This window comes from Neofelis nebulosa, chromosome 15 (assembly GCF_028018385.1).
Source record: "Neofelis nebulosa isolate mNeoNeb1 chromosome 15, mNeoNeb1.pri, whole genome shotgun sequence".
NCBI classification, from domain to species: Eukaryota; Metazoa; Chordata; class Mammalia; order Carnivora; family Felidae; genus Neofelis; species Neofelis nebulosa.
Window position 1 is genome coordinate 48307408 of NC_080796.1, and position 16035 is coordinate 48323442.

The 16035-nt window shown below is 52.1% G+C and overlaps 1 protein-coding gene and 1 long non-coding RNA gene across 2 annotated transcripts; one reads left to right on the plus strand and one right to left on the minus strand.

Moving 5' to 3' along the window:
• The first annotated feature begins 2710 nt into the window (after window positions 1-2710).
• BTG2 (BTG anti-proliferation factor 2) lies at window positions 2711-6885 on the plus strand. The gene is made up of 2 exons (XM_058700316.1): window positions 2711-2986; window positions 4254-6885. Exons 1-2 carry the CDS (start codon window positions 2833-2835, stop codon window positions 4586-4588), a joined length of 489 nt encoding a protein of 162 aa, XP_058556299.1. The 5' UTR covers window positions 2711-2832; the 3' UTR covers window positions 4589-6885.
• Window positions 6074-14943, minus strand: LOC131495400 (uncharacterized). The gene is made up of 3 exons (XR_009253925.1): window positions 14787-14943; window positions 10418-10557; window positions 6074-7007 (listed from the first exon to the last, which is right to left on the minus strand). It is a non-coding gene; the product is annotated as an uncharacterized LOC131495400 (long non-coding RNA).
• Window positions 14944-16035: the final 1092 nt, after the last annotated feature.

Below are 16035 nucleotides of genomic sequence, written 5' to 3' on the forward strand. Positions count from 1 at the left end.
AACAAAAAAACAAAAAAAAACCCCAAAACAACAAAACAAAACAAAACAAAAACAGGCGGTCTGTCAAAATACTTTTTTTTTTTTTGCACCAGTTCTAGGTAAAAGCAAGGCCCAGAATACCCAGCCCCTGTCGAAGACACACCTAGGAAGATGTTAAATATTTTCAGATTCAGGTGCCGAACCACCCTGTCTATACTTTGACCCGTTCCCCTGCCTTCCTTGGCGGTGGACCTTGGACAGTTCTGGCCTGGGCGACACCTGGTCTCTCTAGATGTTTGTTGCAGCAGAGGTGATCCTGTTTCCATCCCCAGCCCTGTTTTCTGTAACACAGCGTTTCCCTCTCAGCGAGCAGAGGTGAGGGTTTCATTGGGCCCCATCCAGCTTCGGGGAGGAGCTGGCGAGGGGGCCATCTAAAGAGATGTGTTCCAGTGCGTCCTCACGGGCCATATGAAGCATTGGAGTAGAATATTTGAAATCTAAACTGCCCTGGACAAATGTAGGACAAATGAGTATAGTAACCTGTTTTCAAGCAGCCTGCAGACGGTTGTTGAGATAAGATGTCAACCTCTAAAAATACCCCTAATAACACCAAACCACAGATTATGAGTGCCACATAAATGGTATGGGTAACATTAATTCTGTAGTGGGGGAATGGTCGGTGCGGGTTTTGAGACTGGGAGACCAAGCTTCAACCGGGCCTTCGGGAGTGTGGGGGTTTGGGAGAGGTGAGGAGGAGGCAGCGAGGTGTCCAGGGGAGAATGGCATGAGCCACAGTGCAGCAGAGCCCGGCACATTCAGGCACACCTGGAACGGGGGCTCTGTTACAGGGCAGGGCTGGGGATCACGGGCAAAATGTTGGGGGCTCTGGGCTGCAGAGCCTGATGCTTAGAGAACAGCAAGGAGGATGAGCCTAGAGCACAAAGTGGCAGAAACCTAAAAAGGTGGGTGGGGCCAAATTCCAAAAGATCTTAATATTAGGCAAAGGAGTCCAGACGAATGGGGGTGGAGGGTGCCTGAGAATGATCTGAGCTAAAGAGCAAGTGAGTGCAGACCTGTTGGAATGCAGCCCTACTAACAGCAGGAAGGGTCATTTGGGGATGGCGTTTGACAAGTCTACTGCAATCATCTAGATATGAAGAAGCAACTGGTCTTGGGGCCAGATCTGAGGAGCCAAGTACAAGAAGTCAGAAGTGAGTGTGAGTTTTCAGGGCGGAGTGCCTGGGGAAGGGAAGGCATCTCTGGCAGCCATGGACATCAGGAAGGGAGCTGGAAAAGACCGTGGGCTTAGACTGACACTGAGCTGGTGGCTGGACACCCACGGGGCAGGAGAGAGCAGGTGGGGGGAGCAGCAGGATGAAAGGACACCAGGACAGACTATGCAGATTCGAAAGTCAGTTGTGAAAAAGTAAGCAGAGTGGACGACATGAATAGGGTTTCTGTGAGGAAGGCAAGTGGAGAGAACAGGGAGAGGAGGGAGGGGCCACAGAGAGGGAACAGGGGCAAGAAGGGGTCCAGGGCCGACACAGCAGGGGAAGGAGGCTGAGAAGCCTGGTGCCAGGTGCCCCTGAAAAGGAGGAGAAACTGCTTCCTGAGGTGGTCAGCAGGGCCCAGAGTCCAAGGAAAGTAAGAATTTACAGAGGCCACTGGGTTTGACTCATTTAACAAATATATATGGGGCACCCACGTATGCCAGACTCCGGGATGTGGGTTCGAAGTTCTCTGCCCATCTAGTGGACATCTGCCCAGCGCCTGTGACCGGGCCAGGTCCTGACGGTCCTGCATGTGGATCTCGGACACTGAGGCTGGGTTCTTTCCCGCAAGAGCCCATGTTTACAAAAGCTTCAATCCACAAGGAGGAAGGACATGAGGGAGGGCTGGGGGAAGAGGGGAGGAGGAGGAAAAGGGAGTGGCCAGGAAAATGTGTGCAGTTGAGAGCAGACCACTTATTCAAAAATTTTGGCATTCAAAGGAAGGCGAGACTAGAAAAATAACTTGCGGGGACAGAAAAGTCTTGCAACACTGCTCCCACCCTTCCCCCTCAAACAGGTAAGACTTGGATGCTAGCAGGCAAGAGAAAAGGCATCGGTGTAGAGGAAGGGCAGAACATGTTTGGGGGAGACGGGATTATTGCCTAAGTAAATACAAGACTTGGTCCACATTTCCGAAGAGCCGAGAGAAACCTATTTAACAAACAGGGCAAAGCGGTTAAAAGGTGACAAAGCGTCCGAGTGATTCGTTCTGACCGTGGGCGTTGGAAAATGTGGGAGCCAGAAGAGGGGCCGCGTGGGAGAGAGAGGTGTTATCAGCGGAGGCTTCTTGGAGGAGGTGGCCGGTGACCTAAATCTGGAAGGACCGGCGGAGAGGAGAGGAGGTCCAGGCATCCTGGCCGCGAACTGGACGCAGCACTCCTCCGCCCAGAGGCTTCGGCCCCTCCCCGGCTCCCCTTTTCTCCCGGCGCCTCCCTCGGCCCGCAAGCCCGGCTCAGGTTCCCAGCACTGACGTCAGCGGGCGATGACCTCAGCGCAGGGGAGGCGGCGGGGGCGGAGGCGGGGGCGGGGGCAGGGGCTAGCGTCCTCGCGGCCCCGGGAGCGCGCGGGGCGGGGCCAGGCGGGCGTCAGGCCACGCCCCCATCCGCTGGCAGTAGCCAATGGGCGCCGGCGCGGGCTCCCCCGCCTCTCGGAATAGTATGAAAGGCGCGTCCCGGGTAAAGTCCCCGCAGAGCCCGAGCAGCGGCCGAGCGCACGGAGGAAGCTTGAGAAGCGGCACGTCCCACCGGACACTTGCCTCTCGCTGCTCCCCGCCGCTGCCACCGCCTCCTGAGCCGAGCAAGACATGAGCCAGGCCCGCTGGACCGGGAAGAGAACAGACATGCTTCCGGAGATCGCCGCCGCCGTGGGCTTCCTCTCCAGCCTCCTGAGGACCCGGGGCTGCGTGAGCGAGCAGAGACTAAAGGTTTTCAGCGGCGCTCTCCAGGAGGCACTAACAGGTGAGCACACGCCGAGGATCCTGGCGTCCGTCGACCCCTGCCGCTGGGGCTCGGCTCCCCTTCCTGCCTTGGTCGTTTCCCTCTGCTCCCAGAGCAGGGCTCCGCTCACGAGCAGCTCCGGGACTCGGTTTCCTCCAGCCCCCGGGGCAACCCGCAGTCCCCGCAGTCCCCTGGGTCTGCGCTCGGGTCTCGGTCCGTGTCCGCTCCGGTAGGGTGCGTTCGAAGGCGCAGACCCTGGCCCTGGAGTGTGAGCCGAGTCGCGGCTTTTGCCCCGGGAGAGGAGGCACCTGCGGGCCTGAGCGCGAGCTCGTTGCCCTTACTGAGACTCTCCAGGGCGCCACGGACGACCCAGCCCGGCCAGCCAAGGGGTCATTATGGGAGAAGAAGGCGCAGTTGAGCCTTCTTAACAACTTGGGAGTCTCGGCCGGGGTTCTTCCGGCAGTGCGGGGCTGCGCTGTGCCCGGGCCGATCGTTGATTCGTTCGAAGTTGGAATCCCGGCCCCCTTTGTATGCTTGGCCCCCCTGAGCCATCTGCCACCCATTACGGTCCCGAGAAAGCCTTGTAGGTCGTAACTGCGCTCTGCTGGCTTGTGTGTTGGGGGCGGGGGCGGTGTGAAACGGGCGGTGGACAAGAGATAACCAGCCGCTGCCAGACTTACCTCCCAGCTGTTTTCCAGCCGGTTGGCCGACGGTGTTGGGCAGAGATAGCCATCTCCAAACGTGCCCACACAGATCCTGCCTTCTGAGGAGCAACATATGTTTCATCAAAACCAACCCGATTTCGACTCCCTTAGCCACTGCTCAGGGGCTCTGGCTTTTGAAGGAGGCAGAGGGAGCCTCTAGGGCTCAGAGTGGGGGACACAATGAGTCGCTGTGGATCTGACAATGGTGGCAGCCTTCCTGGCCTCCAACTTCAGCCAGTAGGTCTCCAGCGGCCCTGTCTGGACATGCCCTCCCCAGTCTCACCCCTCCTCCTTAAACTGGGGTGTGCCAAAAGCACTGGCTACTTGGGACTGCCTCAGAGCTATGGGACTCCCTCCCAGCACACACACATCCTCCTCCTAGTGGGGGCGGGGGGTTCCAGATTCCATACAATTATCTCTGCTACAGCGACAGGAGGGTCTCAGGGAGGTCCTGGAACTCATGAGAAACTACATTGCTTACTTAAAATCTCTGGGTTCCTGCCTCTCCTCCTGTCCCTTCATCCCCTTCCCCCACAGCCCAGCTGCTCTAACCAGGGCATCTCCCTCTTGTTCCGTCTCCACAGAGCACTACAAACACCACTGGTTTCCTGAGAAGCCGTCCAAGGGCTCCGGCTACCGCTGCATCCGAATCAACCACAAGATGGACCCCATCATCAGCAAGGTGGCCAGCCAGATCGGACTCAGCCAGCCCCAGCTGCACCAGCTGCTGCCCAGTGAGCTGACCCTGTGGGTGGACCCCTACGAGGTGTCCTACCGCATTGGGGAGGATGGCTCCATCTGTGTCCTGTACGAGGAGGCCCCGGTGGCAGCCTCCTATGGGCTCCTCACCTGCAAGAACCAAATGATGCTGGGCCGGAGCAGCCCCTCGAAGAACTACGTGATGGCGGTCTCCAGTTAGATCCCCCGCCAGCCCCACCAGGCACTCTACTGTACTCATTCTGTCGTGACAACAGGCCGCTGCATACCTCAACCTGGGGAACTGTATTTTAAATGAAGAGCTATTTATATATATATATAAATATATTATTTTTTTTAAGAAAAGGGGAGAAAAAAAAAAACCAAAAGATTTTTTTTAAAGAAAAATCCTTAAAGGGAGCTGCTTGGAAGTGGCCTCCCCAGGTGCCTTCGGAGAGAACTGTTGTGCGCTTGAGTCCGGGAACCAGCATGTCTGCCTACGGGAGGGGGGAGTACGGAAGGGGGGGGGCGCTGGCTTGAGGTGAGGTGGGAGAAGCTTGGCTGGCACCCCAAGAAGATGGGGGAGGGAGCAAGCAAGGTTAGCAACTGTGAAAGAGAGGTCAGGATCTGCCTTGCGGGGAGAAGAGGGGCTGAGCTCAAACCTCTCCCTCTCCGGAACGGGACACCTGTATCCCCTGGCCCCTCTCTTACTCAGGGGCATTCAAGCCTGGACTTAAGTTATACTACGTTGCCTAATCGTCTTTCATGTTTCTGATGAGATCCAGGGCAGAGAGTGAAAAGTCCTCTCCTGATTGCTTCTGCCCTAAGCAGCTTTTCTTGAAATCATGACTTGTTTCTGATTCTATGCTCAGGGGCCTGGTAGATGTTGCTTCCCAGCCAGGAAACAAAAGCTTTTTGTTTTGTGGGGGTCGGGGGAGTAAGGCAGGAGTTAGAGGTTATCGGAGTTGGGGCCGAAGGGAACTCTGCACGAAACCTTTGCTTTGCTGTGTGCTGCTCTGTGTGTGAGTATATGTGGTGATTAAGTTGGGGGTGATTTGCAATGGAATTTTGGGACCCAAAGAGTATCCACTGGGGATGTGTTTTTTTGTTTTGTTTTTGTTTGTTTGTTTTTTGGGGTTTTTTGGCCAAAACCCTTCTTTCTGGAATCACAGGAACGTCCTGATGCTGCTGCTGCTGCCACTATCCCTTCAAGAGTTGGCTCAAAAGCTACAGGGAACTCTAGGTTCTTTACTACTGCCTTCTTTTTAAAAGCACAACACTCCTCCCTGACTCTCCCGTTCTTCTCCCCTTCTGGTTGGGTCACGGAGCTACCCAGTTTTCCAGAACAAGAGCTCTCGACTCATTGTGCAATATGGCCTCCTGGGTCCCAGGAGAGTCTGAAGGAGACCCAGCTCTCAGAACCTCCTGGTGCCCCGGAGGGCTTCGGGAACTATCCCTCTGTCCTCGGGACTCTGGCTGGCTGGTCGGCCTCGCAGGTGTTCCTTGGCCGAATGGGAGAACTCCCCGACTTCTGCAGGACTACTTGGTATTCTTGTAGGGCTGACACTAAAAGCCAAAATCCTGGGCATTATTTTCTCCCTGGTGCTCAGAGCACCTGTGGGGAAGTTGCTGTCTCTCAGTACAACCCAGATTTGTCTGTAGACTTGTGCAATATTTACCGTGCTGGGTCGGAGCCAGTGGAAATCTATACTGGGAAGAAATCGCCTTCCTTCGGTTTTTCAGTGACATTAGTGAGGGGGTCCTCAGAAGGCCTTGAGTTTCCCAAACTCAAAATCACTTTAGAAGGACGTAGCTAGAGCGTCCAGTCTACCTGGCTACCCTCCTGTCCAGCCCACCAGGCTGTCGCCCCTTAGTGAGGAAACTTTCTTCCCTGCCCGAGGGTCCCCCACTCCACAGCCCGTCCCCTTCCCTGAATTTCTTAACCACTCACTTCTGATTCAAAGGTGCTATTTACCAAACACTGTCCCTACCCAGTCCTGCCAGTCCTGCCTTCTTTTCAACTCTAGACTCCAAGCTGCCTTCCCAGACCCTGCTTCCAGCCTTTATTGCTTTAAAGCTAACTTCAGACCCACAGACCCAAGAGCTCATTTTCTGGCCTGTGGGTTGAGACAAAGCTGTGAATCACTGGACGTGGCATTGTTGCATCCTGTCTGCAAACAGATCCCTGCCTTTTTAAAAAAGAAGCAGCCTCATGGTCTCCTGCTTAATCTTTTCTCTCTTCTCTCTCTCTTTCTTTCTTATTTTTTTTTTTTTTTAACGTTCACTTTAAAAAACAGCAAAACACCCAGAGCTGGACTGTTGAGCAGGCCTGTCTCTCCTATTAAGTAAAAAGAAATACTAGCACGTTGGTAAGCTATTCTGACAGAAAAGACAAAGGTTACTAATTGTATAATAGTGTTTTTATATGGAAGAATGTACAGCTTTATGGACAAATGTACGCGCTTCTTTTTTCTTTCTTTTTTTTTTTTTGGTTACTTTAATAAAAATGTAGCAGATGAAGCCGTGTGGTGTAGAGAAGCCAACATCCTCAACTCACTAAGCGTTTTCTTCCGATGCAAATCCTTTCTTGGTGTCTCATGGTATTTCTCTTCAGTTACACTCAGAAGACCTATAGCAGGTGGCTGGTATAAAAGAAAAATCTTATTATGTGACAGAGAGCCAAGAAGTACTCCTTACCTCATTCCTTAGTGCGCATTCTCACTTCCCTGTGAAAATGCTGGACGGGACGGGGTTCTAGACTGAGCACTCTTTAGCCAGGTCTCACGCATCCTGCCCTCGCTAGGCCTCAGCTGTGTTCCCTTGTTTGTTTGTTCAGCAAGCATGTACTGTCAGTCAGTGCGAGGCATGGAACACATGACAAATGATTAAGGCTCACAGCCTGAGTCTCAGACTGAGATGGTGAGAAGGGGGCACGGAACCCCTTGCCACGCCGGGGCAGAATTGTTGGAAAGTTCCTGGCACAGGCTCTCTTGTCATCTCTGGGACTGCCATTGGGTACCCACCATTTTTTTTCTTTAAGTTTATTTTTGAGAGACAGAGTGCGAGCAGGGGAGGGGTAGAGAGAGGGAGACACAGAATCCGAAGCAGGTTCCAGGCTCCGAGCTGTTAGCACAGAGCCTGACGCGGGGCTCCACCTCACCAGCCGCGAGATCATGACTTGAGCCCAAATCAAGAAATCGGACCTTTGATGAAGCCACCCAGGTGCCCCAGTACCCACCATTCTTATTAGACAAGAGCAGTTGGGCCTCAGGATCTGGGCCCTGGAACTGAATGTATAATGGACAGCCAAGGCTACCAGTCAGCTAAAGAGCAGCTACTCCCAACAGCAAAGATTTGAGAGCCAAAGGTTACCAATTTATTACTCCCTTTGTATGGATAGGGTATATGTGAGGAAATAAGAACAGTCTTTATCATCCCCGACTCTTGGGTTCGGTCCATGAGGTTTTGACACAGGCTTCCGCACCCCACCCCCCACCTGCTGTCTCAGCAATTTCCACTGAGGTCACAAGTACATCACTGACCTGGGCTAGTTTTTTTCTTGGCCAGAGGTGGGCTGCACTTAAACCACATTGATTCGTGAACAGAACCACCCCTCACCAATGTACACGCTTCATTTCATGCCTCCATGACCCTCATGAACAAACATGCGGTTTGACCTGGGCGTCCTAGGTGGTCGGTAGGCCAGAGAGGCTGTGTGTGGTGCGTTTGGGAGGGTAGCGGAGGCCGGAAATGGGGCTGCGGGAAGCCAGCTCATCTGTATCACAAACAGAATTAGTTACAGGGACACTTGTGTCAAGAGGTCATTTGAAGGAATGGCCCCGTTTTCATTTGTAGCTTCTAGCACAAATGTCCTAGGCACTCATTTGTAAGGACCCGCCTTTTGGGATGTAAGGATGGAGTTAGGGTTGAATTTTTGCCCTTCCTGGTGTGCTATTCTTACCGGCACCTACCTTCTTCTTTCCTAAGAGGCTCCACTCATTGTTTTTCATATTGTTTAGTAAAAAGCCTGAAAGGGAGGGTTATCGGAGGCCAAGGGGACATCATCACCCACCTCTGTCTCTGAGCGGGGGAGACGGCCGCATAGCAGATTGATTTGGGGATTGTTCTCGGCTCCTGGTAGAAAAACAGTCCCTCAATTTACATGGGAGTGTTCTGTGTTGCTTACTTTAGATCTGGCCAATTTCAGTAGCGGTGGGGACTACCCCTTGGCCAGCTGGGGGTACAGGGGCTGTAGGCAGGAACAGTTTGAGTAGCAGCTGGTGGTTTTCACGTGTCCCGGGACCGGGCATTGGGTGGTTGGTCCATTCTGCTCCCAGCTCCCCCACTTGGTACACTGCGCCAGCCGGGGAGACCTGGGCTCCGTCAGCTATTTCTGGATGATAACACGCTGTCCAGAGAGTGTAGACGTGGCCTGGGAGCTACAGATTAAGAGCCCATCCCAGGTCCTGATAAGGAGGTTTGGGTGGGAGACACCTTGATGTTTCAACCAGCAAGCCCAGGGGGAAGAAATGCTCCTCTGTGAGTCTGACATCGGCCCCATAGTGGCCTTCCGGGAGCACAGATAGCGAGGACTCCTGGCTTCCAGGCCAGTACTGGCACTGAGGCCCAGCAAAGCAGGATGCAGAAGTTCTGGGCTGGGAGGGAGAATATATGGGTTGTAGCCCAGGTCCTTCCTAACCAGCTGTGGGAGTTTGGCCAAGCCCCTCAATTTTCCTGTCTCAGAAATGAGGGAGTTGGATGAAATGACCTCTGTTCCTTTCTTCAGCTTTTGATTCTAAATCATCTCCATTATCCTGGCAGTCACTGGAGGGCAAATTAGGACAATTATTATCATTATCTTCAATTAGTTGAACTGGAAGGTCATTTGGGTTGGGAAGTGAAGTAAATAGTCTTCCCTTGCTTGAGTCCGACTCCTGCTGGGTAAAGTTTCCATTTCCAAGCCCAGTGGGGCAGGGCTGCAAACAGGTTAGCAGCTCAGGCAGGCCCCGGAGTTAGGCTGCCCCGGGGGTCTGATCTCCTCTCTCCCACCTACTTCCTGTGTGCAATCTGGAACAAGTTACTTCAACCAGGCCTCATTTCCCCATTTGTAAAATGGGACTAAGAATACAACCCATCTTGGAGCACCTGCGTGGCTCACTCAGTTAAGCTCTGACTCTTGATTTCAGCTCAGGTCAGGATCTCATGGTTTGTGAGATCACACCCTGAACTGGGCTCTGCAGCTGACAGCATGGAGCCTGCTCGGGATTCATTCTCTCTCTCTCTCTCTTTCTCTCTCTCTCTGTCTCTCTCTCTCTCACACACACACAATAAATAAATTAATTAAAAAAAAAAAAAGAATAGAACCCATCTGAAAATGTTAAGGAGGTTGAAATGAGATCTAAACTACTTGGCATAGCGCTTTGCATATTTAAGTATGCAACAAATGAAAATTCTAGTTTTAAGTAGAAGTTAATCTGAATTGGTCCTGAGCTGAATAAGGACACTGACATCCTGGTAACTGGGAGGAAACCATTATTTAAGTATTAGTCCCACTAGTGCCTCTGAGAATGGCCGCAGCGAAGAACATCCAAGCAGCCTTCGGCCTCCCCATTGAAAGATGATTTTCAATCCTTTGCTTAAAAGTCTTTACAGTCCAGGGGCACCTGGCTGGCTCAGTCAGTAGAGCATATGACTCTTGATCTCAGAGTCATGAGTTCAAGCCCCGTGTTGGGTGTGGAGCCTACTTAAAATCAAATCAAAACAAAACCAAGAAAAATTCTTCACAGTCCAAAGAGCCCTTCCCGGCATCACCTAGCCTGTAGTAGGTACTCTGTAGGCACCAGCAGAATGAATGAATGCACTCATGTCTGATCTTGGCCATTCTGGCTGAAATGTACCATGTGCCCGCCAGACATCCGATCTCATTGGCTGGAGGGGAGCTTTGACCTCTTGGCTCCATGGTCTGCTTGTAAATTAATACCAAACTGGGCTATGTGCCCATTCACAGGCAGAGTGGGTGGGGAACGGATTTTCCAATACCAACCTTGCTTACCTCCTTCCTGCCCACCTGTGGAATCATGAGGAATCACGTTCTCCCTTCCAGGAAGAGAGAGAAACGGGGAAGCTGGGAAGGGCAAGCCTGGTGAGTTCTGGAGAGTTCTGGCTTTCTCTCTGCACCACTCCTTTGCAGAGCTGGTATGAAAAACATTTGAACTCAGTTTAAGAGGCTACCAGGGCCCTGGATAATGATCTTGTACAAACAAGCCTTGCCCAGATGTGTTGCCTGTCCTTTCCCCGGCTTCGAGGGGGGCCCCGTTCCCTGGGCGCCCACCGGCTCCAAGTCATTTTGCTCCCAGCTGAAGTGGGTCTACTAGTCCCCACCCCTGTTCCCATAAGCAAGGGCAGGCCTTATTCACCCCTTGTCCAGCAGACCCGACAGGCTTCCCGGGGCACATCAGATAAGAGGAGGTTATAGCCAGGCAGGTTGGGGCTCCTTTATTTACCAGCACCAGCAGGGAGGGGCCGTTTAGAGTTCGGTGAGCACCAGAGGAGCCAAGGTAGGGCCAGGCTGTCAGTGAAGAAGGACAGCCACACAGAGGCTGTGGTGAACTTGGGGAGTGAGCTCAGGCTTTGTCTGAAAAAGACCCTGTTCCTTAGCGCCAGTCCACTGTCCTCCTGGGAGACCAGTGATATCAGATACTGTGATTTTTTCAAGAGAAACCTGAAATATAGACTTTTATTTCACATCTCCCTAAATTCTAACGACGGCCACTAATTTTTTTTTTTAAGGGGTAAACTGCTTTTAAGTACTTATTTGCATAGGCTTCCAGTTTGTGACTTACGATGCGCCTTGGACCACCTGGAAATGGGGGTGTAGGGTTTTCTGACCCCACCCCCATACTTGGAGTGAGGCTCTGCATTGAGGACATCAATGGCACACTGTCACCACGGCTGGGATCTCTCGAAGGCACATCCCAGTATGTTCCCGACAGGACAGCGAGCACGCTTGGGGCCTGTGCTTCCCCTCCAAGGATTATACTAGAGGCAACTTGCCCACCCTCAACTGGTGCCCATTAACTCATGCCTGGGACCGCAGCCTCTGGGCCTTTGCTCAATGCTCTGCCCCCTCCTGCCTACCCACTTTTGTCTGGTTAACTCTGGTCTCTCAAGATTCAGACCTTCTCTTCCAGCTTTGCAGTGACACTGTTCCTTCCCACGTTACTCAGTCTTTTCTTCTGTCCTAGTCCTTATAACCCCGATTTTTTTTTTTTTAAACAAGGATTTTGTTTTTAAGTTTATTTTGAGAGTGACGGCAGGGAGAGAATCCCAATCAGGCTCTGCACTGTCAGCACAGAGCCCGACGCAGGGCTCAAACCCACAAACCATGAGATCATGATGGGAGCTGAAATCAAGAGTCAGATGCTCAACTAACTGAGCCGCCCTGGCACCCCCTTATAACACTGAATTTACAGTAGAATGTAAGCCAGGGACTTTACCTGAGCAGTGTTTGGTGTTGAATAGGTGTTAGTGAATATTGGCCGAACAGATGGGTCTCAAAGTTGCCAAGAGTAGAGGCTAATAGATGAAAGGAATTTAGGTAAGGAGTAGAAGAAAAAAAAATCAAGTTCATTCATGGTTTGCCAGTGAGGGGTCCTAGCTCAGAAGAGCTAATCTGTGACTGCACCTTTTTTTTTTCTTTTTAAAGCTACTTATTCATTTTGAGAGAGAGAGAGAGATAGAGAGAGAGAGAGAGAGAGAGAGAGAGAGAACAAGCAGGGGAAGGGCAGAGAGAAAGGGAGCTGTCAGTGCGGAGCCTGACCGAGCCCGACACGGACTCGAACCCACAACCCGTGAGATCATGACCCATGAGATCATGACCTCAGCCAAAATCAAGAGTCTGACGTTTAACTGACTGAGCCACCCAGGTGCCCCTGTGATTGCACCTTCTTAAGAAAACAGTCCTTTGAATCTTACAGGCTCTTAGGTCTTTAAGCACCTGCTATTGAAACGTAAATGTTACTTAGAGAGGGGTGGACACATTTTAAATCATAATGTGGGGGAACCTTAGTTATCAATTAACTCCCTAAATGGGTTTACCCAGACGGTAATCACACCTGGAGAGAAGGCTGGGCTACGTGTGTGCGGAAGGAATTCTGACCAAGGTAGCTGGAGAGAGAAAATAGACTCTCTGTCTGTGATCCTGTCCACAGAAATCCTTCCCAATGTCGACTCTGGAGGTCAGCGGCCTGGTGGTAGAAACACCCATGGGCTTAGGAGTTGGGAAGTAGGAGCCCTAGCTTCGGGTCTGACAATAACTAGTACTAGTTCGTCTCTGACATCTTAGACTAGTCCCTCCTCCCTCCTGAGCCTCAGTTTTCTCATCCGTAAAATGAGTCACTTGTGCTAAATCACCTCTCACCATTCTATTTCCATTTCCATGCAGGACAGGGGAAATCCCTGATTCTTCTTTTCCATTTAGGCCAGTGCATAGCCCTGGTCCTGCTCCATCGTATGGAAATAACACACAACAGCCTTCTATCTGCCTCCCCACCCAGGCTGGCCAGCAGCCTGGGCAACCACAAACTTCATTTTCATCATGCCATTCCTTTCCTGCTGCCTCTCCTGGCCATTCTGAATGTCTAAGATGGGAATACAAGGCGCTCCCGAACTTTCCAACCCCAGACTCCCTGTGCAATGGCCTAACCGTGCCACGATACCCCACCTTCACAACTCTCTCCTGTTCGCTTTTCTTTGCCGTCATGACCACATCTGCAAGACTCCCTACTCTGCCAATTATCACGGCCCCAAACCACTTGTCAGAGTATTTTGACATGCTTTCTTCTAGGACACGAGCACCTACTGGGTGCCGAACACCAATGTGGCCAGGCACTCTGCCTGCTGCCTTACACGCAGCCTCTCTCGCACGATCTCCATGAGCACACTCTGAGAGATGGTCGCCTCAAGCTCATAGATGAAGGAGGCAAAGCACCAGTGACTGGAGGGGGAGGTGGTGGAAACAGATGTAAAATCTGGACGTGTCTGTCTCCAGAGTCCACGCTTTTTCCTTCCCCTGTTGCCTCCTCAGGATGCCTTCCCTGAATAATTCCGCTTGTGTTCTTTAAAAACATTCTGACCTCAAGGCTTTTCAATGTTTGTACATATGGTTTAAAACTGCTTACCCCCTCATACTACATTCCTTATTCCAGCGCCTCTTAAATGATGTATACACATCATTTATCACTGTTTACGTGTTCATCACAAACACAGTCAGCACGTCTTCACGTGTCACTTTTGGTCGATGTCTGGAGGCTCTGCAAGCTCGCGTCCCCTCTGCCACGATTACCACACACGCCTCCATAGAAGGATCCCTTGCCTTCTGTTTTTTACAGCCTCGTGTGCTGCCCACGACTTGGCGTGCGACAGTCTGACGCGAGTACCCTGGCTGTTGAATGAAAAGCTATGGTTGAGTAAACTGTGGTGTACCCGCAAGAGGCTGTGGGGCAAGTGCCCTCCTCTCATGGCCCCCTTCCAATCTTCCCACTCCAGACCCAGAAAGGCAAGTGCCCTATCAGGGGGGTTCCTAAGAGGGGGTGAGGGAGCCCTGTGGGCTGCTGCTGCTACCTACATACAAAGTTTCCAGCACATGGTTTATGCACCCCAGACATGCTCTTGGGCCGATGCTGATGGTGGGGTGTCATTGACTCTCCTCAGTCAAGTCTGTTCCACCCAGAACCACAACCACTTGAAGTACTAAACGACAAGTAAGCAGATGTGGATGTAGGTCTAGATAAATAAGTTTGGAAATAAATGGAGACTTCTCTTTGGAATAGACTTGGACATAACATGGGCGGCTACCTTGGTTAAGGATTCTGTCTTCACTCCTGGACATTGGGTTTAAATTTACATCGTCTAGGGGTGCCTGGGCGGCTCAGTCGGTTAAGCATCGGGTTCTTGATCTTGGCTCAGGTCATGATCTCCCGGTTTGTGAGATCGCCGTGAGATCTGACGGTGCAGAGCCTGCTTGGGATTCTCTCTCTCCCTCTCTCTGTCTGCCCCCGCCCCGCTCACAGGTGCAAGCTCTCTCTCTTGCTCTCTCTCAAAATAAATAAGTAAACTTAAAGAAGTAAATAAATTAGTAAGTTTACTTGCTCCAAAGAGGATCAGACTCTCTGGCTGAGAATGAGGAGGGCCACAGAAGGGAGGAGAGGGGCAGAGGGAAAGCCCTCTGAGCAGTCTTTACGGGTATTTGTGCCCTTGTGCTAGGAAAGCTGGCGCAGGAAGGGATGATCCCTTTACTGGAGGCCCGGAGGGAGGGTGCCAGGGATGGTGCATTTGAGCAACTCAGCGACTAGGTCTCAGCAGCTGGCGGGGGGCCAAGAGAAATGCGATTAAGCCCCGGGCGCCCACCCACAGCTCCTCACCAGCCTAATTCCTCCTGCAAACCCTTTCTTCTTTCCTGCGGGTCCCCTTGCCAGCTGCCCTCTCATCCAGGTGTTTCCTGTGAGCTCTTTGTTTGCTGGCTGGGTGGCTGCAGGCGGGAGAGGAGTCTGTTTTGGCCTCCTGTTAGCCAATGGCAGCCGGCCTAGGGGGGGCCCGGGCGCTCCTGTATCTGGGGAGAACCGACCGCAAGCGGCAGCTTCCTCCCAACACCTGCCTTTCTGAGAGTCTGTAAACAGTGACAGGCCCAGGAAGGCTTCCTCGGCAGAGCAGGGCAGGGACTTCTGTTGGGTCAGAACAAAGGGGGTCATTGCACAAATGAAATGTCCAGAAGCTCTCCAACCCAGAGGACGGGTCAAGGCCTACAATGTGGGTCACCCCAGGAACCTCAGGGCAAAGGCCCCGTTGCCCTGGACTCTAATTCCTACAGGTAAGAGGCAGAGTTGAGCTCAAACCCAGGACTGGCTGAATAAACAGAGGAGAAACAACAAGAAAAATGAAGGCAAAACTGGACCCAGGACTTCTAATTCTTCCTGTCACCCAGTGACACCCAGGTCACCAGTGTCCTGGTCTTCTGGATTCGAGGGACTTCTACACCAAGCCCCAGTTCACAGTGCAGATAGTTAGTCAAAAAATATTCTTATATTTTTTGGAGTGGAATCTCACTCCTACACATTTTTTTTTTAATGTTTATTCATTTTTGAGAGAGAGAGCATGAGCAGGGGAGGGGCAGAGAGAGAGGAAGACACAGAATCCAAAGCAGGCTGCAGGCTCCAAGCCATCAGCACAGAGCCCGACGTGAGGCTCGAACCCATGAGATCTTGACCTGAGCAGAAGGGGGACTCTTAACCGGCAGAGCTCCCAGGCGCCCCGTGTTTATGTATCGCATTTCAAATGAAATATAAGGCCCTAGAGATCACCTGGGATATTGCTCATCATCTCCCAGAGCATCTGGAGGTGCCTGGGTATGAATTTGACAGCAAGAGAGCTGGGGGACCAGGTAGTGTAGGCTAGACGCTCCAGTGACCAACCCCTCCTCTGCCTTTTGTGTCTTTCCTGTTGGAGAGCTCTCGATCCAGTAGAGACAGACCAGCCAAATGCATTGCTTCACCCCTGCTGCAAAACACAGGAACTCCTTGTATCCATTGTGACCCACTTCCTCTCTCACCGGGCCCTGTCAGGGCGGAGGCCCAGGCCCCAGTGGCTTCTCTTGTTTGCACAAAAGGAAAATCA

Coding starts and splice junctions, on each gene's coding strand:
- BTG2 (XM_058700316.1), top strand. CDS start 2,833: ATGAGCCAGGCCCGCTGGACCGGGAAGAGAACAGACATGCTTCCGGAG. Junction 2,987..4,253: donor TCTCCAGGAGGCACTAACAG/GTGAGCACACGC, acceptor CCGTCTCCACAG/AGCACTACAAACACCACTGG.